This window comes from Colossoma macropomum, unplaced genomic scaffold, assembly GCF_904425465.1.
Source record: "Colossoma macropomum unplaced genomic scaffold, Colossoma_macropomum, whole genome shotgun sequence".
NCBI lineage: Eukaryota > Metazoa > Chordata > Actinopteri > Characiformes > Serrasalmidae > Colossoma > Colossoma macropomum.
Window position 1 is genome coordinate 41,940,968 of NW_023494793.1, and position 26,874 is coordinate 41,967,841.

The following is a 26,874-nucleotide window of genomic DNA, read 5'->3' on the forward strand; positions in this document are numbered from 1 at the left end:
TATAATGAATGTTTTGATTTGTTGTAACAGTTTGTGGGGACAGTTTGTCAGTTGTGGCACAAATTCATCCCAAACACTTAAAGTATAAAGTTGCTGACAGTGAGTGCAGCTTTCGTATGTAAACAACGTTTCGCACTTCATCATCGAGTGTATATTCTTGGGAGGAATGGTGAAAAAAATACAGCTCACTTCCTCTGCGGTATTTTTTTTTATTATTATTTTTGGCCCTACCGTGAAATATGAACTTATTACAAAAGGAAAACCAGAAAAAGAAGACAGGGGAAAGTTCCGGAAGGGGGAAAGGAGCGCGTCAGTAGTCCTCCGCTGGAAAAAGAGAGACAGACAGAGAGAGAGAGATAAATGGAGAGTCATGAGCCGGAGGCAGAGGAACCAGGCGGGTGAAGATGAGGGCATGCAGTCCGCTTGCTGTTAGTACGAGGTGGAGAGAAACGAGCGTGCTGCAGGCCCGGCACCAGAACCAACCTAAACCATGAGTAGGACAGCTTATATCCACTGGAAGAGGATCCAGCACACAAAGGAACTCATGGTAGACTATATGTCCAAAAGTTTGTGGACACCTCCAGCTTTTCTATTGAAATGAAGGGTATTAATAGTGAGTTTGTCTCTTTGCTGCAGTAACAGCCTCTACTCTTCTGGGAAGGCTTTACACTAAGGTTCTTCAGGGGTTCTTTAGTAAAGAAAATGGTTCTATATAGAACCACAAACATTCAAAGGACCCATTCCATGATTAAAGGGTGCTTTGCGTCATGAAAACGTTCTTCAGATTGAGAATATGGTGTAGATGGCTCTACATAGAACCTTTTTGAAAATGGTTCTATATAGCACCAAAAGGGGTTCGGCTATTGTTACAAGCTTGACATTATAACTATAGAAGAACCCATTTTGGTTATATAGAACCATCTACAGCACATTCTTCATCAATCTGAAGAAGAACAATTTAATGATACAAAGAACCCTTTATTCATGAAAAGGGTTCTTTACGGGGTTTATAGTTGTATATAGAACCATTTTTGATCGAGAATATGCTGTAGATGGTTCTATATAGAATTTATTTGAAAAGGGTTCTGTGTAGCACTAAAAAGCTTTCTTCTATTGTTACGATGTCAGGCAAGAACCCTTTTTGGTGCCAAATAGAACCCTTTTCAAAAATATAGAACCATCTACAGCACATTCTCCATCAGTCTGAAGAACGCTTTCACGATGCCAAGAACCCTTTAATCATGGAAAGGGTTCTTTGAATGTTCATGGTTCTATATAGAACCATTTTTTGACAGAGAATGTGTTGTAGATGGTTCTATATTTTTGAAATGTTAGGCTTGTTGCAATAGAAGAACGCTTTTTGGTGCCAAATAGAACCCTTTTCAAAAATATAGAACCATCTACAGCACATTCGATGCCAAGAACCCTTTAATCATGGAAAGGGTTCTTTGAATGTTCTTGGTTCTATATAGAATGGTTGTCTTTACTAAAGAACCCTTAAAGGACCATCATTTTTAAGTGTGTAGATGTTGGAACATTGCTGTGAGGATTTGATTGAGCATTAGTGAGGTCAGGTACTGATGTTGGATGGTCAGTTCTGGATCTCCAACTCATCCCAAAGGTGTTGGATGGAGCTCCATCACTCCAGAGAACACGGCTCCACTGCTCCACAGCCCAATGCTGGGGGGCTTTATACCCCCTCTAGCTGACAAATGAGCATCAGTGCAGCAACGAGTGCATCTTAAAGTAGCTGGATTTACTCGTTATGAAAGCCTGGATGCTTTTGGACGTATAGTGTTTATCTGTAAGTCGTAATGTTCACAAATAAAAGTCTCTGCATTGCTGCTGGTGGTTTCTTCTGTATTTGACTGAACTGGATTGCTGGTTTGTTTGGAAGCTGAAATTTCAAATCGTCTGATATCCATGATAGCGATGTTATCAAATGGAATCATGGCCCAGCAGTGTGTGTGGCTACTCTAAGTAGCTACTGCAACCTAGAACAGAGGGTCTCAACTCTAGTCCTGCTTTGTATGGTTTCAGCTGTTCATTGCTCATTCACACCCCATCCAACTCATGAAGGTCTTGATAATTAGCTGGATCGGGTGCAACTGAGCTGCAGAGAATCCTTAAAAGAGTCAGTTCCGAGAGTTGAGAACCCCTATCATAGAGAACCTGACTACATTAGAAGAGGCATCAAAAGAGCTGCCATAATAAAAGTGTACGGAATTGCCCATAATATCCTTTTAGAGATGTCTTACATATTTATTATAGTTAGTAATAACGACACATAATTTACTTTAAGCATTTGTATTAAGTGTTATTAACAAAGATATAACAGATTAATAAGAAATTCCCTGGACTTTTCACATTTCTATAAAATTCAGTGGTTGAGATGTAAACAGAGTCATTCAGAGTGGTTTGATGTGAAATAGTTAATTGGAGAGAAACAGACTCGAATTTCTTTACAGTGGAGCTGATAGGAACTAGAGATGATCAGTGAACCTACTTGTGCCTTCTGAGTGTCTATGTAACATTTATTACAGTACATAGTGGTAAATCTGAAAAAAAAAATATTTTTTATATTAATATTCTTCCTTACAATGCCCTGCAAAAGTCTGGACACCCCGGTTAAATTATATGCTATATTGAAGTTCATACATCCTCACTTAAATGAACACAACAAACTTCAATTAACATAAATTTACTGCACAATTTCTAGTAATTTTCTTGCAAAACTACGTCAAACAGGGCATCAGGTAGACTCTCCATCAATCTGAAGAACTCTTTCCAGATGTTAAGAACCATTTTATTGTGCAAAGGGTTCTTTGAGTGTTCATGGTTCTATCTAGAACCATTTTCTTTCCTAAGGAACCCTTGAAGAACCATCTTTTTTAAGGTATACATGTGTCTTCTGAGTTTTTAGATGGAATGTTCATAAATAATAATAATAATAATAACAAAATAGTGGAAGATCTGAAAAATGAAGGTTTCTTTGGGAACTATTTTGCCTTATAACACCCTGCACGTATCCCTCCACCGTGAATGGATCTTAAAATTGTTTTAGGTAAAACAAAATATCTCTAAACTATTGTAAAACAACAATAGACGATAGTCTCAGACTTCAGGCAGTGTATTCATCACCAGTTACCCTCCATTGAGAATAATTCCATTTTCCATAAGCGCTGACTGGGCAGGGTGAGGAACATCATCAAGGATGTTTCTCATCCTAACCAGGGACTTTTTACCCTCCTCCCATCTGGCAGGTGTTACAGGAGCCTCCGCTCCTGCACCAGCAGGCTCAGGAACAGCTTCTTCCCTGAGGCTATGACCCTCCTGAACTCCACACCGTCACTTTAACTGCTGAACTCCACACCATCACTTTAACTGCTGAACTCCACACCGCCACTTACCCATATTATATACCACATATTATAAATATATAATATTATACTTGCATATCTATATTTTTTTACCACTATATACCGTCCTTCTGCACTTTATATGTAAATAATACTGCATTTTGCACTTCTGGTTAGATGCTAACTGCATTTCACTGGCTCTGTACCTGTACTCTGCAAAATGGAGGTGGACGTCTGGTTCCTATCACCACCACTGTGAACAATTCCGAGTTTGTATTTCACACCAAACCACTCTGAACGACTTTACTTACATCTCAACGATTGAATTAAGCAGAAGTTTTGAAAAATCAGTGGAATTCCCATTAAAATCGGTAATGATTGTTGTTAGTAGGGAATGAAGAGGGAGTTGGTGGGGTAATATCCCCCTGACGCCAGGCCTGGCACGCGGTGGGTTAGTGGAGCGCAGCGGCTGCTTACTTTCGATGGTGAGGATGCAGGTGCTGGCGGCCGTCCCCCGGCTGTTCACGGCCTTGCACATGTACTCTCCCTCATCCTCGGGGAAGGTCTCGGGCAGGTAGAGGCAGTACGTCTCCCCTCTCTCTATGTACTGATAGTCCTCAGAGTCCGGCAGCATCTCGCCCTCGAACCACCAGGTGACCTCCGGCTTGGGCTCTCCCGTGATCTTCACCGTGAACCGGACGGGCTCAGAGTCCACCACGGACTGGTTCTTCAGAGGCTTCTTGAACCACGGGGCGCCCGACCTGCCCTGGTCTTCTTCGTCCTCGTAGGCCGCCGAGCCGTTGATGACGCTTCCCTCGTCCTCTTCTTCGTCGTCCCTTTTCTGACAAGACACACGACAAAGCGTTTCACGTTTTGTGATCGACCCAGGAAAAACAAAAGGGCAAAGCAAAGTGGCACACCCCACGCAGCTCTGTCATGCATTAACCGCGCCATGCATTAACAGCGTCATGCACAAACAGCAGTGTCCGAAGGAGTCCGCCGATTAGCTCTTAAACAAAGCGGCCCAGGAGAGGTTTACTTTTTGGAGAGCGGCATCGATCTCCTGCTGCTCAAACTGCATCCTCTGCAGCTTCTGCTCCTCGATTCTCCTCCTCTCCTCTTCCTCCCGCGCTTTGGCCATCTGTTCGAACCGCGCGCGCATGTCCACTTTCTGTCTAAACGGAGCGTCCTCCACTTTGACGGGACTTCTTTTGTCCTCGTCCTCATCCTATGGGGCATAAAACCACAGACTGTCTATTGTGCCCATCCACGAAACAACTACAATGAGACGACCTTTCTATGTTTTGATTCAGACGTGGCTCTTATTTCAGCACTAAGCGAGAAATCCCGCTGGCTCCTACCTCCAAGCAGCGCTCGGCTTCTCTCTCTTTGATCTCCTCATCTATAGCTTTCCTCCTCGCTCGCTCCTCCTCAATCTTCTTCTGAATCTCCTCCTCGGTCAGCTGCTTGATCTTCTCAAACTTGCTTTTCAGGTTCTTGGCCTGGATGGAGCCGGTTCTCTTCAGCTTGGTCAGCTCCTCGTACTCTGTGCTCACCACTTCCGTGGTCTCGTTGATCTCTTCCTGAGGGACACAGTACAGTACAGTTGGACAGACTATATACGCTGTAAGAAAGCATTCAAGTTCACCAGCTTTACCTGTTTTATATGAAAGCAAAAATTATTATTGCAATATATTTCAATTTTAAAAATACATTTTACTTATACACTCACTGCTCACATCTTTAGCTGGATATACTATATATATTTATATATACTTGATTGTAGCTGTACACTCTCAGAAAAAAGGTACTGAACTGTCACTGGGGTGGAACCCTCAAGGGTACATCTCAGTACCTTTAGTCAGGGAACATAACTGAACCATAATCCACTGAAATGGTATGTTCTAAGCTGTACTGACTCCACACACCCCGTCTCGTCTCCAGGACTTTATTTTACTGTTCTGTTTAAAACATTCGGTTATGAAAAGGTACAAATACGAACTTTTCACCTGGAAAAACTTATTTAAGATTCACAATCAGACCTTAAAACCACTGTTGTACCTTTGAGGGAACATTTACACTGTTGGTACCTTGATGAACGAAAACGTACCTGAACAGAACCTTTATTTCTAACAGTGTACTTAACCCCCCATTGCACATCCTTTATATTACTCACAGGCTGTTTGTGTACACTATATGGCCAAAAGTATGTGGACACTTGAAAATCACACCACTGTATATGAGATTGTTGGACATCCCATTCCAAAACCATGGGCATTAAAGGTCTCAGCAGACTTCTTGCGGAGACCACGTTCACCTTGCTTCAGCGAACAATGTGACGTAATTGTGGAGAAAACGAACAACGGCAGACGTCACGCGGAGGCTTCGTTCGCCATGTCGAGCGCATGGCAGCTGGGCGAACTCCGTGGATGAAGACGGTACGCGACAAAGCCTCTGATTGGTCGGTAAAAAAGAAGCATGCCATTAAACAAAGATTAATTTTCAGGAGCTTCAGCTTTGGCAGACATACTAACACTTCACTGTGAAACACGCATTTGTTAAATAAGCAATAAACATCTCCTAAATGTAAGATGTTCAGTCTATTATTCAGAAGTATTAACTAGTACTGAGCACCAAAACATAGGTTATCTTATATTTAGGTTCACAAGAGGACGAGGCCGAAGTTGGCTTTCTATTCACCAGCTTCTTGTTTGAGTTTCCCTGTTCCACCTCAAATGGTGGCAGTATTTTGAACTCAAACATCGCCATAGTTAGAACTGTGAAAGCATCGTTTTCCAGCAGTCGTGAAGCTTATCATGAAATGTCATAGCGATGATAAGCAACGCGAAACTGCAGAAAGTATGCAAGCTTATAAGCTCGCAAAGGCGCCTCCGGCTTCGCACAACCCTCGAGAATTTTGTTTAGCAAGAAGTTTGCTGAGGCCTTAATATGGAGCTTGACCTTTTGCGGCTATAACAGCTTCCACTCTTCCAGGAAGCTTTCTCCAAGATTTTGGAGAGAGTCTGTGGGAAATTTGTGTGTTTCAAGTCAAAAGAGCATTTGTGAGGTCAGACACTGATGTTGGACGAGAGGGTCTGGCTCACAATCAGTGTCACAGTTCATCCCAAAGGTGTTCAACGTAGTTGAGCTCAGGGCTCTGTGAAGCCACTGGAGTTCCTCCACACTAAACTCGTCAATCCATGTCATTATGGAGCTGCTTTGTGCACTGGGGCTCAGTCATGCTGGAACAGAAAAGGCTCTTCCCCAAACTGCTGCCACAGTCTTCTTCAAGCTGCTGCCACAAATTTGGAAGCATATAATTGTCTAAAAAAGCTTTGTATGCTGTAGCATTAATATTATCCTTCAATGGAACTGAGGGGCCCAAACACTGAAAAACAGCCCCAGCCCATCATCCCTCCTCCACCAAACCTTTCTGTTGGCACTATACATTCTGGTACGTTCTCCTGGCATCCAAAAAAACTGAGGTTCATCCATCAGACTGCCAGACAGTGAAGATTCATCACTGCAGAGAACACGTGTCCACGGCTCCAGAGTCCAGTAGCGGCACTTTACACCACTTCAGCCGAAGCTTGGCATTGCACATAGTGATCTTAGGCTTGTGTGCAGCTTCTCAGTCATGGAAACCCATTACATAAAGATCCCGACACACAGGCAAAGATGGCATCCTATGACAGTGGCACATTTAAAGTAACTGAGCTCTTCAGTACGACCCATTTTACTGCCAGTGTATGTCCATGGAGACTGCATGGCTATGTGCTTGATTTGTATGGACCTGTTTGTGTTGCAATGGGTGTGGCTAAAACACCTGAACTCAGTAATTAGGAGGTTTTCCACATACTTTTGGCCATATGGTGTAGATATAACATACATTTTGTTCTAAATTTATTAAATTTAATTTTACATTGACACCTGAACCAAGAGCAATGATTTCATCTGGTACCTCTTTGTGTTGCAGTGGGTGTGGCTAAAACACCTGAACTCTGTAATTAGGAGGTTTTCCACATACGTTTGGCCATATGGTGTAGATATAACATACATTCTTTTCTAAATTTATTAAATTTAATTTTACATTGACACCTGAACCAAGAGCAATGACTTCATCTGGTACCTGGTGCATTAAGTTTCTGATTCTAATTCTGAAATATGTTTTAATTTAAGTGCAGCTGCTCATAAAACACTTCTAAATCTCTGTATGAATGAAATTAGAAATAGTATAGTATAGTATAAAGCCTCACTGATGCTCTCAATGCAGTCAAATCATCACAGTTTCAAATCAAACCCTTGATTTCAAGAGAAAAGCTGGACATGCAGAGCGTATCAGCTTACATTCACTGACTTTGAGAGCCCAGCTAATTCGTTGTCTCTGTGTCTCAGGATTCTGCAGAACGATGAACCTTGAGGGCATTTAAACCGTTCCATGTTAATCAGTCTCTATGTGGTTGGTGCACAGTGCTCACCTCTCCCATCTCCTGCCGCAGCTGCTCAAACTGTTTCTTCTCCATTTCCATTTTTTTACGCCGCGCCTCCTGCTTCCTCTTCCTCTCCTCCTCCTCCTTCATCCTCATCATTTCTTCGAAGTTGATTTCCAGTTTCCCAGGATGCATTGCTTCCTGTGACTCACTCCTCACCATGCCTTCGTCGTCCTCATCCAGAACCTGCAGGCGCAACAGAACACAAAGGAATAATTACTGTATTCACTAAATGTCGCTCATGCAGTTTCATGCAATTTAAAGGGGAATTCCACCAGTTTTTCAAAATTTCTGAATAATTAAATGGTTAAGATGTAAACAGAGCCGTTCAGAGCGGTTTGGTGTGAAACGCTCTGTTCTAGAGAAACTTACTGAGTCAGAATTGTTCACAGTGGTGGTGATAGGAACCAGACGTCCACCTCTAAAAGCTCCCTCGCAGAAAGTTACTACACGAAATGGTTATGAATTCAGTGCCTGACGACTGAGACGATGATAGTTGTCTATCATTGTTTTATGATAGTTTAGAGATTTTTTTTACCTAAAATATTTTAAAAATCTATTCATGGTGGAGGGATACGTGCAGGGCGTTATGAGGCAAAATAGTTCACAAAGAAAATGTAATTTTTCAGATTTTCCACTATTTTACAATCAACTTTCCATAAAAACTCAGCAGACTCGTGTAGGTTTACTGGTGGTTTTGGATAGTAATTACAAGGGCTATATTTGTGATGATCAAGCCAATGTGAATTCCTTTTTTTTGCATCTTAAACACTAAATTTTGTGCTGATATTTTGAAAATTCTGTGGAATTCCCCTGATCAATTTATTCAACTGTGCATGCAGCATCTGTCAGCCTTGGAATTGAAACTGTGAGTCTTAGAAAGCAAAATTAATATGCAGAATCACACAAACATGAGTTTGATTCACAACCCCAATTCCAAAAAAATTGTGACGCTGTGTAAAATGTAAATAAATGTAAATAAAAACAGAATGCAATGATTTTCAAATCTCATAGATCCATATTTTATTCACAATAGAACATAGAACACATTTCAGATGTTGAAAGTGAGACATTTTACCATTTCATGAAAAACAGTAACTCATTTAGAACTTGATGGCAGCAACGCATCTCAAAAAAGTTGGTACAGGAGCAACAAAATGCTGGAAAAGTAACTCACATGACTGGGTACAAAAAGAGCATTTTAGAGAGGCAGAGTCTCTCAGAAGCAAAGATGGGCAGAGGTTCACCAACCTGAGAAAAACTGCATCTCAAAATTGTGGAACAATTTCAGAAAAATGCTCCTCAACGTAAAATTGAGAAGACTTTGAATGTCCCACCATCTACAGTACATAATATCATCAAAAGATTCAGAGAATGTGGAGAAATCCCTGTACGCAAGGAACAAGGCAGACGGTCAATATTGGATGCCCGTGATCTTCGGCCCCTCAGACGGCACTGCATTAAAAACAGGCATGATTCTGTACTGGAAATCACTGCATGGGCTCAGGAACAATTCCAGATATCATTGTCTGTGAACAAAGTTTGCTGTGCAATCCAGAAATGCAAATTAAAGCTGTATCATGCAAAGAAGAAGCCATATGTCAACATGAGACAGAAACGCTGCCGTCTTCTCTGGGCCACAGCTCATTTAAAATGGCCTGAGGAAAAACTGTTCTGTGGTCAGATGAATCAAAATTTAAATTTTTTTTTGGAAACCATGGACGCCATGTCCTGCGGACTCAAGAGGAGAGGGACCATCCAGCTTGTTATCAGTGCACAGTTCAAAAGCCTGCATCTCTGACGGTCTGGGGTTGCATTAGTGCCTATGGCGTGGGCAGCTTACACATCTGGAAAGGCTCTATCAATGCTGAACAGTATATAGAGGTTTTAGAACAACATGTGCTCTCATCCAGACAGCGTCTCTTTCAGGGAAGGCCTTGCATATTTCAGCAAGACGATGCTAAACCACAAACTGCATCCATCACAACAGCATAGCTTCGCAGAAGAAGAGTCCGGGTGCTGAACTGACCTGCCTGCAGGACTATTGAGCAGCTAGAATTCTACATCAGACAAGAATGGGACAACATTCCTCTCCCAAAACTCCAGCAACTGGTCTCCTCACTTCCCAGACGTTCACAGACTGTCGTTAAAAGAAGAGGGGATGCTACACAACGGTAGCCACGACCCTGTCCCAACTTTTTTGAGACATGTTGCTGCCATCAAGTTCTAAATGAGTTCATGTTTTTCATGAAGTGGTAAAATGTCTCACTTTCAACATCTAAAATGTGTTCTATGTTCTATAGTGAATAAAATATGGGTCTATGAGTTTTGCAGATCATTGCATTCTGTTTTTATTTACATTTATTTACATTTTAAACAGCATCCCAACTTTTTGGGAATTAGGCTTGTATATATGATAATCATTGTTATAAAACATTACAACATCTTATTCTATTCAACACTATTCATGCCTGGTTCTACTGATGTGCCTAAAAATGGGCTTCCTGTGCACCTTTTTTTTTGCAGAACTAAGTGAGAGTTCCCTGATTTGCTTATGTCTGAATTTCACAGTGTAACAATGTTCATTTGAAAGAATTCCTTACTTCTCCTTCTCCAAACGCAGTCATATTTTCCTGATCCTGGGATGGGCTCTTTAAAGACACAATTCAAAAAAGCAGAACAGAGAAGCATTGCAGGAAGGCCATTTGAGCACACTTTCATAATCATGAGTTAATACACGTTACTGATCTGCTGGATCAGGAATCTTCTGCTGGTGTTAAAACAGTAATCAGGTAAGACAGTGTTAGCTGGGAAATGTGTAACGTGTGCTCAGATGATGAGTTATGAAGCAGAACATGCATTCATCACGCAACAACAGTCTTATAAGTTATGATCATATAAGTGTCCCAACATGTTTTTCTCAAATAGCTCATTCTTTGAGATGTTATTGTCAGTAGACAAAAACGCCATCCTGTTCTCCTGGAGGTCTTACTGTGAGTAGACTTACACCGATCAGGCATAACATTATGACCACCTCCTTGTTTCTATGCTCATTGTCCATTTTATCAGCTCCACTTACTATATAGGTGCACTTTGTAGTTCTACAGTTACAGACTGTAGTCCATCTGTTTCTCTGCATACTTTGTTAGCCCCCTTTTACCCTGTTCTTCAGTGGTCAGGACCCCCATGGACCCTCACAGAGCAGGTACTATTTGGGTGGTGGATCATTCTCAGCACTGCAGTAACACTGACGTGGTGGTGGTGTGTTAGTGTGTGTTGTGCTGGTCTGAGTGGATCAGACACAGCAGTACTGCTGGAGTTTTTAAACACCTCAGTGTCACTGCTGGACTGAGAATAGTCCACCAACCAAAAACATCCAGCCAACAGTGTCCTGTGGGCAGCATCCTGTGACCACTGATGAAAGGACTAGAGGATGAGTAGCTCATACTCTACAGCAACAGATGAGCTATCGTCTCTGGCTTTACATCTACAAGGTGGACCAACAACGCAGGTGCGTCTAACAGAGTGGACAGTGAGTGGACACAGTGTTTAAAAAGTCCAGCAGCACTGCTGTCACATTAATACGTGGGTGGTGCTTCCCCAACACAGTCCTTTAACAGTCTCCCAGCTAATAGCTGACGTTGGCTGGCATCTTGCTGTGTGATGGAGGGAGAGGGAGGACCGTCCTACCAATCCAGAGAGTGTGAGGACAGTAATGCTCTCAGCACCAATGTTTAGATTGTTGCACCACTTTGGGAGCCCAAATAATTCTAAATAACAGTGAACAGTGCAAATCTGGTGGGCAATAAACTATTTAACTTATCATTTTTAAACATGTGAGTGCAAAAAAACATGATTTTTGAGATTCTGCTGGTGTGGGTTTGTGCCAGTTTCCTCCCTTTTAATGCAGCACACAAATCGACTTGCATGCTAATAACTCCCCCTAGTGGAGAAGTAAAATTTTGCATAGGTCAGCGCCACCACTGGGCTACAGTCTGTAACTGCAAACCTACAACGTGCCTAATAAACTGGCAACTCAGTATATAATGTAAAACACTGTTACAAAATAAAAGCCATTACTTCAATCTATGCGTAAAGCACTGCAGGGACTACAGCTGTTTCGGATTCAGTCTAAGTTTGCGTTAGCTCTCGCCGCTAAGACAAACTAGTTGAGAGCAACACTAGGCAGCATGCAAACAAGTGTGCAGGGTCTACATCCTCCATCATGCTGTACCATGTTCTTGCGAGCCTCTGCAAACAGCCTCTTCTCCTCCTCCAAACGACGCTTGGCCTCTTCTTCCTTCTTCTTCTGCTCTTCCTCACGTCTCTGCCTTTCCAGCTCCTCAAAGCTGATGGTCAGCTTCCCTGGTGTATCACCAGCGTCTGCGCTCATCACAGCCAGAAGGACATCATCATCTTCATCTAAAAGCTGAGCGCGGGCAGGAAAAGACGTAGATTAGGAACTTAAACGATCTTTATGTTTATATTTAATGAGAGGCACCTCTACGGACTGAAGAGTGAGGGAACGTGGCTTTTTTGTTGTCTTAATTCTAAATTATCTGGATGTTCTGTATATTTATAAGCAGTTGGGCATCTCAGGCTGCTAAAAGGATTATAGAGATCAAAAGTAAGTGAGATTTAATGAGACATATTAGTGTCATATTAGTCTCAGTGCTGACATGGCTGATCCTAATTTAGGGGTTAAGCTGTGTCCACTCAGCAGGGCTATATTTGAGTAATTAACACATTTTCAGAGTAGGGCAGACAAGATTACAGTTACATTTATGGCATCTGGCAGATGCTCTTATCCAGAGTTGCATAGAGCAGTGTAACGATGCACATGTATTCAAGTTTGATTTGATTTTCAATCCTAAATTTTCTTTACGTGTTAAAAATGTCTTAATTCTACAGAGCTCTAATTCTATTCTGCTCTGTCTGGTTTGGAGAAAAAAGTTCCCAAGTAGAGCATAAATAGCTGCTCTCTAACAAAATAAACCTCAAAAATCAAACTCAAAAATCACAGCCACTATAATTTAGAGGTTCTTCAGAAAAAATGCCCAGGAATTTCAATTTATTTGTGTCCATAGCATGAGCTCCGCCCCCTCGGCACCCACTTTTCTTTGATAGGCTGCACCCAGATGCCTAGATTTAATCATTGATAGTAGTTTCCACCAAAGAGGGTAAATGAGAGAGTCAGAAGAGAGTGAGGGGACTTATCAGCCATAGAGTTTTACATTTACTTTCCCTGTTTCACATTGATTTTTAAATACTGCATTGAAAAAGCTACACCCATGAAATTTAATGGTGTTGCAGACGTAGGCAAGCGTTGTCTAGCCCAACTTTTATTGGTATAATGGTGATGTTTTTGCTCGTGGGGGAACTGCTCCCTGGTCTCGGTATAATCCACTATGCTATAGCAACCAGGGACGTACAATCGGAACCAGCCAAGACAAGAATTGCCAGATTTTTGCTCAAAATAAAATCAGCACTCAGCTAATTTATTGTTTGTATTCGGCAGATCTGTATTGCAATTTTATGATGTAAAAAAATGTTGTGAGGCAGGTAAGGACATTCGTGCTGCATTTGAATGCTACAGTTACACCTGCACCAAAATGCTGTATCATTATTACATACAACTCATTGTGCTGAACTGCCAGTTGCTTCTTACTTTCAATTAATCATTTCGTTTGATTCATGTTATTTAAATGTAAAATGCCAGTTTGGTCCATTATAGAGCAAATAATGTTGTTAATTTACCCCACACAGTGTGAGCTTTGGACTAAACAGCAATGAAAATTCATGATTAGCAACCAGCAGTTAGCGCTATGCTGATACATCAAGATAACTGGTTGTTAGTGACTTTAACCCCTTAATATACAGGCTTATTACATACTACGGCTTATAATTCAGTAACTACAGGGACTGAGCTGTTCTTAGGTTATAGAAGTGTGCAATAAAACTTTGGACCCACTGGTGGCCATTTAAGGCCATATTAGCGTGTTTGGATGAACTATCCCTTTAATAGTCTCTAAATAATCTACATTTAGCACACTGTCTGTTGGGTTAATATTAAGAAAGTATCCCTTTAATAGACATCTTAAAAACCGCTCGACTGAACTGACCATGCTCTTTCTAGCCTCAGCAAAGGCCTTCCTCTCCTCCAGGATGCGCCTCTTCCTCTCCTCTTCCACTCGTTTGTGCTCCTCCTCCAGTCTCTGTCGCTCGAGCTCCTCGAAGCTGAGCTTCAGTTTCCCGGGCCGGACCTCCTCCTTCTCCCCGTCCGCTGCATCCACATCATCATCATCCTCAGCCTGAACAACCACAACAGCACAACAGTAAACTTACTGCAGCTTCACCTAACTTTTTTACTGTGACGTATTTGTTACTTGATCCAGTTTTTATTTTCCAGAGAGGAAACACACGAACCATCCCCTGCTTGGCCTCCTCGAAAGCTTTCTTCTCCTCCTCAAGCCTCCTCCTGGCCTCCACCTCGGCCTGCTTCCTCTGCTGCTCCTGCCTCTCCTTCTCCTGCTCCTCGAACGTCAGCCGCAGCTTTCCAGGGGTCACCTGCTCTTTCTCCTTTCGGGGGGTGTCCTCATCCTGCACAAACCAAAATGAAACATTTCTAATGCAGGCACCCAAATTCAGATTTGTGTATTAAGTGCTTTGTAGGTAATTTGCACTCCCCAAATGTTCAATAAAGACCACCACTTCAGATGAGTACTGTTAAGTGTCAACTTCACTCTGGTCTCTTAGTATTGAATAGGCTGGTATATTAGCTCCACCAGCTCAGTACAGTCTGGTGTTTATCTGAAGTGTGGTTTTGCCGCTCATACAACCAATTATGAGTCCATATTAGTTTCATCTGAGTTTCGCTGACCTGGTTCACAGTGACGGAGCGACGCTTGGCCTCTCGGAATGAGCGGCGGTTCTCATCGTATCTCTTCTTCTTCTCCTCCTCAATCTTCTTCTTCTGCTCCTCCTCTCGGTTTTTCTCCATATCCTCAAAGTTCATCTTGATCTTGCCGGGCTGTTTCTGCGGCTTGGCCGGCACCACTCGGACCAGGAGGCTGTCGTCCCCTTCCTGAGTTCATGTCAACGACAAATAACCAGTATTGTAAAATTACAGCGACAGTGATCTTCATGGAATGCTTTAAAATGTATACACAAACACTATTATTATTCAGTTATTAACCTTATTATTCAGTAAGTACTATGAATTATTCAGTATCTACTATGAATTATTCAGTATACACTATAAATTATTCAGTATCTACTGTAGATGATTCAGTATTCACTATAAATTATTTAGTATTCTCTTTGAATTAGTCTGTATCTACAGTAAATTATTCAGTAATCATTTTAAATTATTTAGAATCTACTATAAATTATTCAGTATCTACTATGAATTATTCAGTATCTACTGTGAATTATTCAGTATCTACTATGAATTATTCGCTACCTACTATGAATTATTCAGAATTCACTATAAATTATTTAGTATTCACTTTGAATTATTCAGTATCTACAGTAAATTATCCAGTAATCACTATAAATTATTCAGTATCTACTATAAATGATTCAATATCCACTATGAATTATTCAGTTAATACTATGAATTATTCAATATTTACTATGAATTATTCAGTAAATACTATGAATTTTTCAGTATTTACTTTGATTTTTTCAGTATTTACTTTGATTTTTTCAGTATTTACTGTGAATTATTCAGATTCATTTAGATTATTCAGTCACTACTCTGAATTATTCAGTATCTGATATGAATGATTCAAAATTTACTATGAATTATTCAATATTGGCTATAAATTGTTCAATGACTACTGTAAATTTTTCATCGTCTATGCTAGTTTATTCAGTAAATACAGCATATTATTCAGTATCTGCTATGAATCATTCAGTAATTATTACAAATTACTCCTATTATTACAAATTACTCAGTATCGACTATAAATTGTTCTTTAACTACTACATTTTTCATTATCTATGCCGTGTTATTCAGTAACTACTACATATTATTCAGTATCTACTAAGTACTATCCACTATGTACTATTAATTTATTCAAAAACTGTTTGGATTTGTTCAGTAACTACTATGAATATCTCAGTAACTGCTATGGAACTATTCTGCTATGGAATGTTCTGTTGTTATAAGAATGAGGAAAAAAGTGTGGACCCATATACGGACACTTTAGCCAAAAGGAACAAATGGCTATGGTTACGTTCCATTACAAAAAAAAGTAACGCATTGAATCAATTTGTTTTAAGGCATAAAATCACAGTTCTGTCTTTTGATTTACCTACTTTTGTTGATGTAGTCAATTTTACTTAATGTGCAAATTATGTTCAGTTTGAATCAATTAAATTCCAGGCATTACTTTTTCAGAGCAACACAAAAGGCTCTGGCTGGTCAAAGAAAAATATCAAGTGCACACACTTTAGCCAGCGCCGCTGTGGACTACAATATGTTTGTTTTACCCATATTACTTTGACCCACTCTTGCTGTGACACACAAAGACAGGCCCAGACAGGCTGCAGATAAGGCCTGACAGGAAAGGCTCATTCCGTTGGCTCAGCTGCCTCATTTTGCGCTGGGCTGGTCCGAGATAGCAGCGGCTAATTCAGTCGGAAAAGTGGCTCAGGGGCCACAGCCCATTTTAGTGTGTGTGGGGAAACAGTTGCCAGTCACATGTTGTCTGCACTTGTCAGTTTTACTGCCTCTATATTCAGGACTCCACAATGTGCCGCTGCCTTGCTGTTAACATTTTGGCAGATACTACAGACAACTGATCAATCAGTGCCTGGTTTTAAACAGGTTTATAGGAATGGCTGGTCTGAATGACTATCTGCAAATAATCTAACCAATAATCATTTGACCCCCCAATTGTATCAGATTACACCACTGGGTCTGTAGAATATAACATATATAAAATTCCATGCATTCTTCAACAACTTTCTGTGTCGATATGCCGTTTGCACATGTGCTGCATTCCCCGACTTCCTGCTATCCAGCCCACTTACGCGGAAAAAACAGCTAACTTTATCACTCAGTGCTTCAGCAACCCAACCAATTCAACCATCTGTCTGCCGTTTTAATTTATCACAGCTCATTCTTACAGTTTCATAATGACATTTCCACATTCTGAACTAATGTGTTAACTTTGGCTGTCGACCAAGCATGGCTTTGGCTAACAATGCTGTAAGCCTAGACCCCCTTTGGAGACCGCTGGATGACCAGCATTTGTGTGGCGCCATTTCAAGCACTGCACAGGAGTACAATTCCAGAACCCCAGCTGGGGCAACTGTGGACATTTAAGGATTCTTGAAAAGAGGTGTTGTCAGCATAGCAGTGGCTGCCTTCTGGTCAAATGTTTAGGCGGCCTAATATGCGTCCTTAATTGAAATGGCAATCCTAGATTGCAAAGCAACAGCTGGCTTTCCTGAAAATGTTCAACTAAGATGCATCAATGCAATGCATTTTATGTCATAATATACAAATGTCCATCTTATTTTATATTTTTAGATATGTCAGTGGTCATTTTGCTGTTTTCAGTACCCTCACTGCAAAAAATGGTATCTTGTCAAGTAAAATTATCTTAAATATAGTCAGGAAATCTAATATTTCTCCTGTTGAGATTGTCATAAACGTAACTTAAGATTATTTAACTTATTTCCAGACATATTTTACTTGTTTTCAGTAATTCTATCAAGTAAAATGACCATGTTGACAGATAATTTTGCCTGTTTTAAGAAATGAGTGTTTGAAACCAGCAAAATTATCTGCCAGTATAGTGAGATAATTGTAAAATGACTTAAAACAAGTAAAACATTTCTGGAAATAAACTAGATAATCTTATAATAAGTGCACAACCATCTCAAAATGGGAAATGTTAGATATATCGACTAGATTTAAGATCATTTCACTTAATAAGAGACCTGAGGTGCTGAGGGTATTCCTAAATTAGCATGTTAGCAAGCTGTAGGCTCACCTCCGGCGGTTGATTCAAATGGCCATCTAGTTAAGAGATATGCTCGCTTGGCTAGCTAGCACTGCACTGTTACTACTGTGTTGTCAAATGTTATTAAATGTTGGCAGAAACAGTTTGGAGCATTTTTGGACAGTTAACAAGAATTATAAGAATTCATTTGTGCTTATCTCTAGCTAGTTAGCTACTTAGCCATCATAGCAAACATAAAACTGTCTAAAGCTGCAGGGATGTTGATGAGTGGAGGGTGTAAACACTGCAGCAGGTGGTACAACGACTAAAAATGATCACTCTCTTACTAAAGAATCCAATTACTCTGTTTTATAATGTTCCACTGCTGGTTATCAAGCCTGCAGTGGGTCTATGTATATGTGATTCTAACATTCTCAGTTAGCGTGCTGTTGATACCGATGAGCTCTAGCTCCAAGCACACTGCTGTGACAGTACTGAAGGGGTTAATCTTTCTACTCTGCAGGGGGGGAGGGGGGGGGGCGACTCTCGGCCATTAACAGGTCAGCACACAGGGGTTAATACAACATGGAGTAATCTACCATTCATTTATCAGCTTGTAATTAGTGAAGAGTTCTCACCAACCCTGCCTTATAGAGATGATCCTGAAGGACAACACAAGCTCCAAAGCAGGCGCAGCCCTGACCCTGATCACTGAAGTCACTGCCATTCCATTCCACTACAGGTTTTTGATTCAGCCGGCACATATGGCTTAGCTAAGATATGGTACTTTAAATAACTCCCCCCTGTAGTATCTGAGGATTATACCTCAACGATTATACACACATCAATCCACGTTCCTCTGCTTCTTACTCGCCCTGAATCTTACCATCAGAAACGGCACAGATGACCAACTCACCTCCTCGGCCTTCTTGGCCAGCTCCTTCTGAATCTTGGCCTTCTCCAGGGCTTCCTGCGTGACGCGCTTCTTTCTCTCCTCCTCCGTTCTTTTCCTCTCCTCCTCCTGCCTCTGCTTCTCCATCTCGGCAAACTTGCCCTTCACGCTGCCTGTGGACGCCACAGAAACAGGACAGTTGGCGGCGCTAACAAGATTAAGGAGGCAGTGATGGTGTGGCTTTGGATTTGGCGCTGCCAAAGCCGGTCACTTCCAAAGTGCCAAGGACTTGCCTGATTCTCTCCCTGACCCACCTGTAATCTTGGGGACGTACGATTTCTCGGTCTTGGCCGGCTTCACGTCCTCCTCATCGCTGGAGGCGAGGAGTTCTTTTATCTGCGGAGGATCAGACACCAAGTTGTTGGGAGGTTAGAAGGGTTTTATCTGGGATCATCTGCTTTGCACGGCCACCACCACTGAAGCCACGCTGCTCCCGGCCAGCCCGTCAGCTTTTAATCCCAGTAAGAGCAGGCGCATATGACCCACAGCAGGGATACTGATTGGACCGTCGCACTGTGACACGGCCAGGGATCAGTAGGCTGTGCCATGGCTGGCCAGCATAAAAGACACTCTGCCTGGAGGGCATTTCACTTGTTTAACCCGATTGTGCCTAACGCGTCGCTGGGGATCCATTCAAAGTCTTTGTCTCCTTTAACTAACTGAAATCTGCCCCCAGAGTAGCTGGTGAGCTTGCATGTCCACGCTGGATCAGCACGTGGAATTGGAGCTTTCTGTGTGCTATGGTGTTTTCTATCACTGTATAAAAGAAGCTCCATGCTGCCTCTATTGTTGGGTGCACACATTCAGAATGCAATCGCTATAGAAACGCTTATCACTGACTTGTTTCATCAGGGTAGCAAAGTGTGAAGCACATTCCAAGGCATATATTTATATGATATTTGTGATTAACAATACACCGATCAGGCATAACATTATGTCCTTGTTTCTATGCTCATTGTCCATTTTATCAGCTCCACTTACTATATAGGTGCACTTTGTAGTTCTACAGTTACAGACTGTAGTCCATCTGTTTCTCTGATACTTTGTTAGCCCCCTTTTACCCTGTTCTTCAGTGGTCAGGACCCCCATGGACCCTCACAGAGCAGATACTATTTGAGTGGTGGGTCTTTCTCAGCACTGCAGTAACATTGATGTGGTGGTGGTGTGTTAATGTGTGTTGTGCTGCTACGAGTGGATCAGGCACAGCAGTGCTGCTGGGGTTTTTGACAGAGTTGACAGAATTTATAATTTTGTTTTCTTTTTGCATTTTCATCCCAATACATGTCCACACCAAAGCATTTTGCTGCTGTCAGAACAAAATCTTGGATCTTCATTTTTGTCGTTTTTCAGTTTTTGACATAATTTGAAAATGCCTGTTGTCCTTTATATTGTGTGTGGATTTCATGAATGAATGGACCAAAAGAAACGGCCCAAAATTACTTGGAAAAAAAGTCTGGTTCCATTGACTTACATTAAAAGTAAAGTATGTTTTTCCTTCTACTGAAAATAAGCATTTTGGTGACATGAGGTTTTGTTCTAACAGCAGCAGTTTACTTTTTCACACTGCAAAAAATGGTCTCTTGTCAAGTCAAATGATCTTAAATCTAGTCGATATATCTAACATTTCCCAATTTAAGATGGTTGTGCACTTTTTATAAGATCATCTGGCTTATTTCCAGATATTTTTTACCTGTTTTAGGTAATTTTATTAAGTAAAATTATCTCACTGTACTGGCAGATCATTTTGCTGGTTTCAAGCTCATTTCTTACAACAAGCACAATTATCTGCCAACATAGTGAGATAATTTTACTTGATAAAATTACTTAAAACAAGTAAAAATGTTTAGAAATAAGTTAAATAATCTTAAATTAAGATTACAACAATCTCAACAGAAGAAATATTAGATTTCTTGACTATATTTAAGATAAGAAACTTGACAAGATACCATTTTTTCCAGTGCAAAGGTTCCTCCCCCTTCAAGATACGTCATCAGAAGGAGATTTTTTCTAGTTTTTTAGACCGGACTGTAAATCACTGTAGAAGGCAAACAGGCCTGTTTATGACAGAAGTAGCACTGGTTAATTGTAAAAAGTCTTTATCTGATGACAAAAACATAGAATTAGAACCTTTTAGCAGATATGAGGTTGGGCATTACTACGCAGGGTCACAGTGAGGGTAAGTACTGACTATTTGCTTTTTCCGGATCCTCTCTCTCTCTTTGATGTACTGGTCTTTGCGTTTCTTCTGCTCTTCGTTGGTTTTCATCTGGTTCCTCTCCTCTCTGGCCTTTTGCATGGCCTCAAACTTGCTCTTCACGTCCCCTTTGGCCAGTTTCGGAACATAGCTCTTCTGCACTGGTTTATGGGATGTCAGCAGTTTCTTTAAGAGTAAGACAAACAAGAAGAGTCAGAAGTTTGATATGTGTTTCAATGAGCTACTTTAATCTAAAATGCCTTGGAAGGTTCTACACTCACCGAGCACTTCATTAGGAACACCTCTACACCTACTCATTCATGCAGTTATCTAATCAGCCAAATATGGGCAGCAGCTTGAAGTAATGTTCACATGGGATTTTCATACACAACAGTCTCTAGAGTTACTCAGAATGGATCAATAAAGAAAAAGCATCCAGTGAACTGCAAACGGAAACACATTGCTGATGAGAGAGGTCAGCGGAGAATGGCCAGACTGGTCCGAGCTAACAGAAAGGCTACGGTAGCTCAGATAACCACTCTGTACAACTGTGGTGAGCAGAAAAGCATCTCAGAACACGTCGAGCTGGAGGTGGATGGGCTACAACAGCAGAAGACCATGTCAGATTCCACTTCTGTCAGACAAGAACAGAAAGCTGAGGCTGCAGTGGGCACAGGCTCACCAAAACTGGACATTGGAAGACTGGAAAAACGTAGCCTGATCTGATGAATCTCAGGCAGATTGTAAGATCAGAATTTGGCGCCAACAGCATGAATCCATGAACCCAACCTGCCTTGTCCAGGCTGGTGGAGGTGGTGGGAAATGTTTTTTCCGCACACTTTGGGCCTGTTAAGACCAATCAATCATCACTTGAGTGCCACAGCCTATTTGAGTATTGTTGCTGACCATGTGTGTCTCTTCATGGCCACAATTAGCATCTTCTAATGGCTTCTTCTAGCATGATGATGCACCATGTCACAAAACGAAAGGTTTCATGAACAAGACGAGATCAGGGTTCTTCAGCGGCCTTCCCAGTCACCAGATCTGAATCCAGTAAAACACCTTTGGGATGTGGACAAGGAGATTCGCAGCATGAAAGTGAAAAATCTGCAGGAATTCCATGATGCAGTTATGTCAGCATGGATCCAGAATCTCAAAGGAATGTTTCCAACATCTTGTGGAACCCATGCCATGAAGAATTGAGGCTGTTTTGAGAGCAAAGGGAGGCCCTACCCAGGATTGTCATAGTGTTCCTAATAAAGTGCTCAGTGAGTGCATATATGTGTAGGATTAACTATATAATAGGTTTAAATGGTTCTATATAGTACCAGAAAAGCAGACAACCGTGGAACACTCTAAGGTGCTATAGAGAATCATTTTAGGTTTTCCATCATAGAGAAGAACCATTTATGCATTCAAGTGGTTCTCTGAGTGCTCACGGTTCTATATAGAGCCACTGCCTTTTTCTAAAGAACGCTTGAAGAACAATTTTTAATGGATATACCCATACCTCTTGTTTCAGTGCAACATCTGTCATGTTAGCCACATTTGTTTCTGCTGCATCATCAGCCAAGTTGCCCACGTCGTTCATGTTGTCCACCTCAGTGATGCTGGCGTCCGTGTTCATCTGAGGTCTTTCACGTTTTCGTGCTTTGCCTGTTGTTTTCGTCTGCTCTTTAGGCGCTGTTGATTTGGTCTTCTTAGGTAAATTCGCTACACCGTTCATTTCTGCCTCCTGGGTCTCGCAGCCCGTGTCATCAACTCTTTCCGTGTTGTTTTGGGCCGTCACAGCCGGCATGCTCATCACGTCGGTCATTGTGTCGTCTGGTAGACGGGAAAATGGGGCCTGTCGCTGGATCCTTCAGATGAAGCCTGAAGTGGGGAAAAAGATGTAGTGTGAACAGGAGCAGCGACATAAAAGCCGTCAAGGTGTTTGTTCATAACTGTGGTTTTGGCGATGTTTGAGAAGCAAAGTACACTCTTAAAATGGTTCTTCAAGGGTTCTATATAGAACATGAACGCTCAAAGAACCCTTTGCATGATTAAAGGGTTCTTTGCATCATGAAATTGTTTTTCAGATTGCTGGAAAATGTGCTGTAGATGGTCCGATATAGAACCTTTTTGAAAAGGCTTCTATACAGCACCAAAAAGCGTTCTTTTATTGTTACGATTTCAAGCTTGCAGCAATAGCAGAACTTTTTTGGTGCTATATAGAACGCTTTTCAAAAAGGTTATAGAAGTATCTACAGCACATTTTCCACCAATCTGAAGAACAATTTCATGATGCACAGAACCCTTTAATCATGCAAAGGGTTCTTTTAGCGCTCATGGTTCTACAACACTCATTTATAAGTGTGGGCTTGACACTGTAGCAGTAGAACAATGCTTTTTGGTGCTATATAGAACCCTTTTCAAAAAGGTTCTATTTAGAACCACATAAAACACATTTTCATGAAGCACAGAACCGTTTAATCATACAAAGCGTGATGAATTCTGCCTCCCCCTTTACTCTCACGCATCATGTGGACATAAGAACAATAGATTATGTTCACAGTTTCTGTTATTTCTATGTATAGAGGTATATATTTAATTCAAGATTAACAGTTAGTCATACAAAGAGACAACAGAGATTGCTAATGCAATCTGTATTTGCTTAGTCACCATGACAACTTTAGTTAGGACTGAATTTAGGACAGAGGCTATAAAAGTTCTTAATTTCATAATATTATCATTAACTCCAAATAAGAAAACGGTATCACAGAAACAAAAAATTCTCTCCTAACTTTAAGATAAACTCCAGAGCCTCTTAACTTCTGTTTTAACCATCTGTTTCTATTGTTTTGTGCAGTACCAGGCAGCACAGTTCACTAGGACTAGCAACAAGATAGGAAGTTTCTATAATATGGCCCCAGAACACTCCCACTGTTTCCTAAAATGGCTGCCTGCTGTGTTTAGCTACACAGTGAAGTTTTGGATGGATGTGCAACTCACTCAAACCTGGGGCCGCAGAAAATTCTTTTTGCCTTAACTTAAGATCTGACAGGTCAAGATAAGATTTTTCACAAATTCGTATTACAGAAGCAAATCTGATCGTAATTTAGGAATCTTATCTTATCTTACAGCATCTTTTCTTATCTCAAGTTAGGAAATCTTAACTTTCTCGATTGAAGTCGACAACCAACTGTTGTGTCTGTTACCTAGCAACCCACCATACGCGCACAGCTGAAACGTAAAAATGTAATCAAGTTAGTTAGTCAGACAGCTAACGTTAACATTAGCGACCGTTACTGAGGTAAAGAAAGTCAAATAAAACTAAAGCATGTTAAACTGAGCTAAGAATATTGTATCAGCGCTCCGTGCTGTTTATCAGCATCGCCGTTCTCAGTTTCAGTTTCATTTCCCAAACGCTTTAGCCGAGTGCGCTAACATTACACCTCCTACTGTAATATTGTATCTGACGAGTTTTTATCAAACATTAACAAACAAAGGTAATAAGAGGGGCGGTGGAGATCGAGTCTGCAGCGTCTGAGTTCTTAAAAAACGCTGTTAAAAAACCTCACAAGTCAAAGCACCATTTTCAGTGTAGATAAATGTAGCATCATTATGCTGGTTATAGTCAACTGTGCTGCCTCTCACTGCATAAAACAATAGAAATAGACGGTTAAAACAGAAGTTAAGATGCTCTGGAGTTTATCTTAAAGTTAAGATAATATTTAGGATATTTCGGCAACTTAGGATGTTTCTGTAATACAGTTTTCTTATCTGGAAATAACATAAGGTTATAGACTTAAGAACTGTTATTCTGTAATGGCTTACTTCAGTCTTAACTGTAGTTACCATGACAACAAAGCACATAAGATATGATCTCAGGCTTAAGAAGTTTCTGTAATACGGCCCCTGGATGTAAAGTTAGCCTTATAGCTCTGGCACTGAACTAAAGAAGCACAGTTTGGACACCAGTCGTGTCTTTCCTGATCATCTAACGTTACATCTGGTGTGAGTGGGAAACAATTCCAAAATATCACATATATCGTTACACAAATGTAACTAAAAAACTACAGGCAAACTTCTGTGTCGTACAGTGTCAGAAACCACATAAGCAAGTCTATTTGGGATTATTTAAGAACTCCACACAGTCTGAGGCAACTGTGTGATGAGTTCGGCACAATGCTAACACCAACTTTACCACTTGTTAGCTACAGCAGCCTCGTAGCTCCAGTGCAGAGCTAAAAAAGGAAACTTTGGACCCCAAACTTGTCTCGGCTGATCAACTACATTAAGGTTAAAGGGGGAAACTATACAGATAATCACAGAACTGGCGATCAGCGAGGTCAGTTGGTGGGCTGAACCTGAGCACTGACTAATCAACATATGTAATATAATAACAGTGACGTAATGTCACTATGTGCAGCACCATTTAATTCACGCTGGATCCCAGTTGAGTCAGTGATCTAAATGAAGGTGCAGTTGGATGGAGGGGGGGAGGCCCCAACCCCGACCAGATGGATCCCAGCACAATATGCAGGGCCTAATTTTAACCCCTGTCTGTGGAGCCATGTGACCCCGGCTATTTTTGAGGACAGCTATGCGGCGAGACTGAGAGGGAGTCAGCACACATACACACACACCATACAGCACAGCTCTGAACAAGAGAATTCTGGGAGCTTCTCTCAGAGAATCAGCTTTGTCCATTTATCGGTGTAGCGGCACACGAGAGAGAAACACTGTCAGTATAACTACAAAGTCTGTGCACAATTTTTTGGGAATTTGAGGGATATTTTGGGTGACTTTCAAGTTTGTTTGATGCTTTTTCTCAGTAAAGAACTTACTGAAGTAATATTTCAACTAGAACCAGTTTTATTGAGTAAAATTTGGGTAATATCACATTTATTGTATGTTTTGTGATCATGTAGAGGTCTAGAAATCATCCAGAGCAAATATCATATATCTCCAAGAAAATGGTGCTGAATGCCCTCTTGAATGGTCACTGAATGGCCAGAAGACAATACAGTGACCTGTCTCTGAAGGCAAAGTCCATATGATTTACAATTTGAGGTTTGGAGGGATTACATTGAGACTGATGACAAAACATTTCTGCATCACCTTCACAATATAAAGACCCTGTATAGAAACTACAACTATCGGACAAAACAACTGGTTACTATGGCTTTTCCTGATTTAAATTAAACTGAAGCACAAAATCACAAAATCGTTATAAACAATAAAAATGTTATATTTTTATATTTTGGTTTGTTCAAATGTGATGTAAGTTGCCTTCTGCCATCTAAGCCTTGGAAAATATGTTTGGCTTGGATTAGCCTGACCCGTCATACAGGCCACAGTGACTATTTATGGACATTATCTGTCTAATATTTATCTCTCGCAATCAGGACAGCTGGCTGAACAAAAATACTATCAATATTCCCTTTCCATTTCATAGGACGTATTATAGGAAGTATAATGTCATAATGTATATTAGCAGTTGAAACAAATTAATCAATACTGTAATTATTTATTACGTCTATAATGGCCTATAAGGTCATATGTTTGGAGACATGCTCATTTCTGTCTCTTACTATTTAAGAACAGGCTAAAAATAATAAATAGGAAAGTGAGAACATCATATAACAACCTTTCCTAAATTGAACCAATAACTTTCTCTTACTCAACGTAATAAAACAATGGTAAAACCGTTCCTACCTCTTTAACAGTCCCTCCTCCTCCTGATTCTCATAGGAACCCAAAGCACGCTGTCTGTGGGTCAGCACTGTGATCCCAGTCCTGAGTCCCAGGCCACTGCAGCGGGGCTAAACTCCGCTCCCTGTCCCACAACTGAAAGGCAAATGGACGAGCTCCTGTGTCCACCGGCGCTCTCTATAAAAGTCCTGTGTTACTGTGGTGGCCAGTTACTGGATTCCGGACA

The 26,874-nt window shown here is 41.0% G+C and overlaps 1 protein-coding gene across 2 annotated transcripts; it reads right to left on the reverse strand.

The window, feature by feature from the left end:
* Positions 1-193: 193 nt before the first annotated feature.
* Positions 194-26,874, reverse strand: nexn (nexilin (F actin binding protein)). 2 transcript variants are annotated; one of them, XM_036579585.1, is made up of 15 exons: positions 26,652-26,874; positions 22,462-22,823; positions 20,946-21,137; positions 19,012-19,093; positions 18,722-18,870; positions 14,730-14,933; positions 14,276-14,449; positions 13,972-14,160; positions 12,084-12,278; positions 10,453-10,500; positions 7,838-8,035; positions 4,721-4,942; positions 4,399-4,587; positions 3,837-4,200; positions 194-324 (listed from the first exon to the last, which is right to left on the reverse strand). In XM_036579585.1, the coding sequence occupies exons 2-15, from the start codon at positions 22,765-22,767 to the stop codon at positions 311-313; spliced, it is 2,526 nt and encodes an 841-aa protein (XP_036435478.1). In that variant the 5' UTR covers positions 22,768-22,823; positions 26,652-26,874; the 3' UTR covers positions 194-310. The 2 variants fall into 2 exon arrangements, with proteins under 2 accessions (XP_036435478.1, XP_036435479.1); XM_036579586.1 differs by lacking the exon at positions 10,453-10,500 and having other exon boundaries at positions 26,652-26,872.

Excerpts from the sequence above, each read along its gene's own strand:
- nexn (XM_036579585.1), bottom strand. The coding sequence starts at position 22,767 with ATGACCGACGTGATGAGCATGCCGGCTGTGACGGCCCAAAACAACACG. Across the intron at positions 10,501-12,083 it reads CAGAGGCTCGCAAGAACATG|AGCCCATCCCAGGATCAGGA; the intron begins GTACAGCATGAT and ends GTGTCTTTAAAG. Across the intron at positions 4,943-7,837 it reads TGCGGCAGGAGATGGGAGAG|GAAGAGATCAACGAGACCAC; the intron begins GTGAGCACTGTG and ends TGTGTCCCTCAG.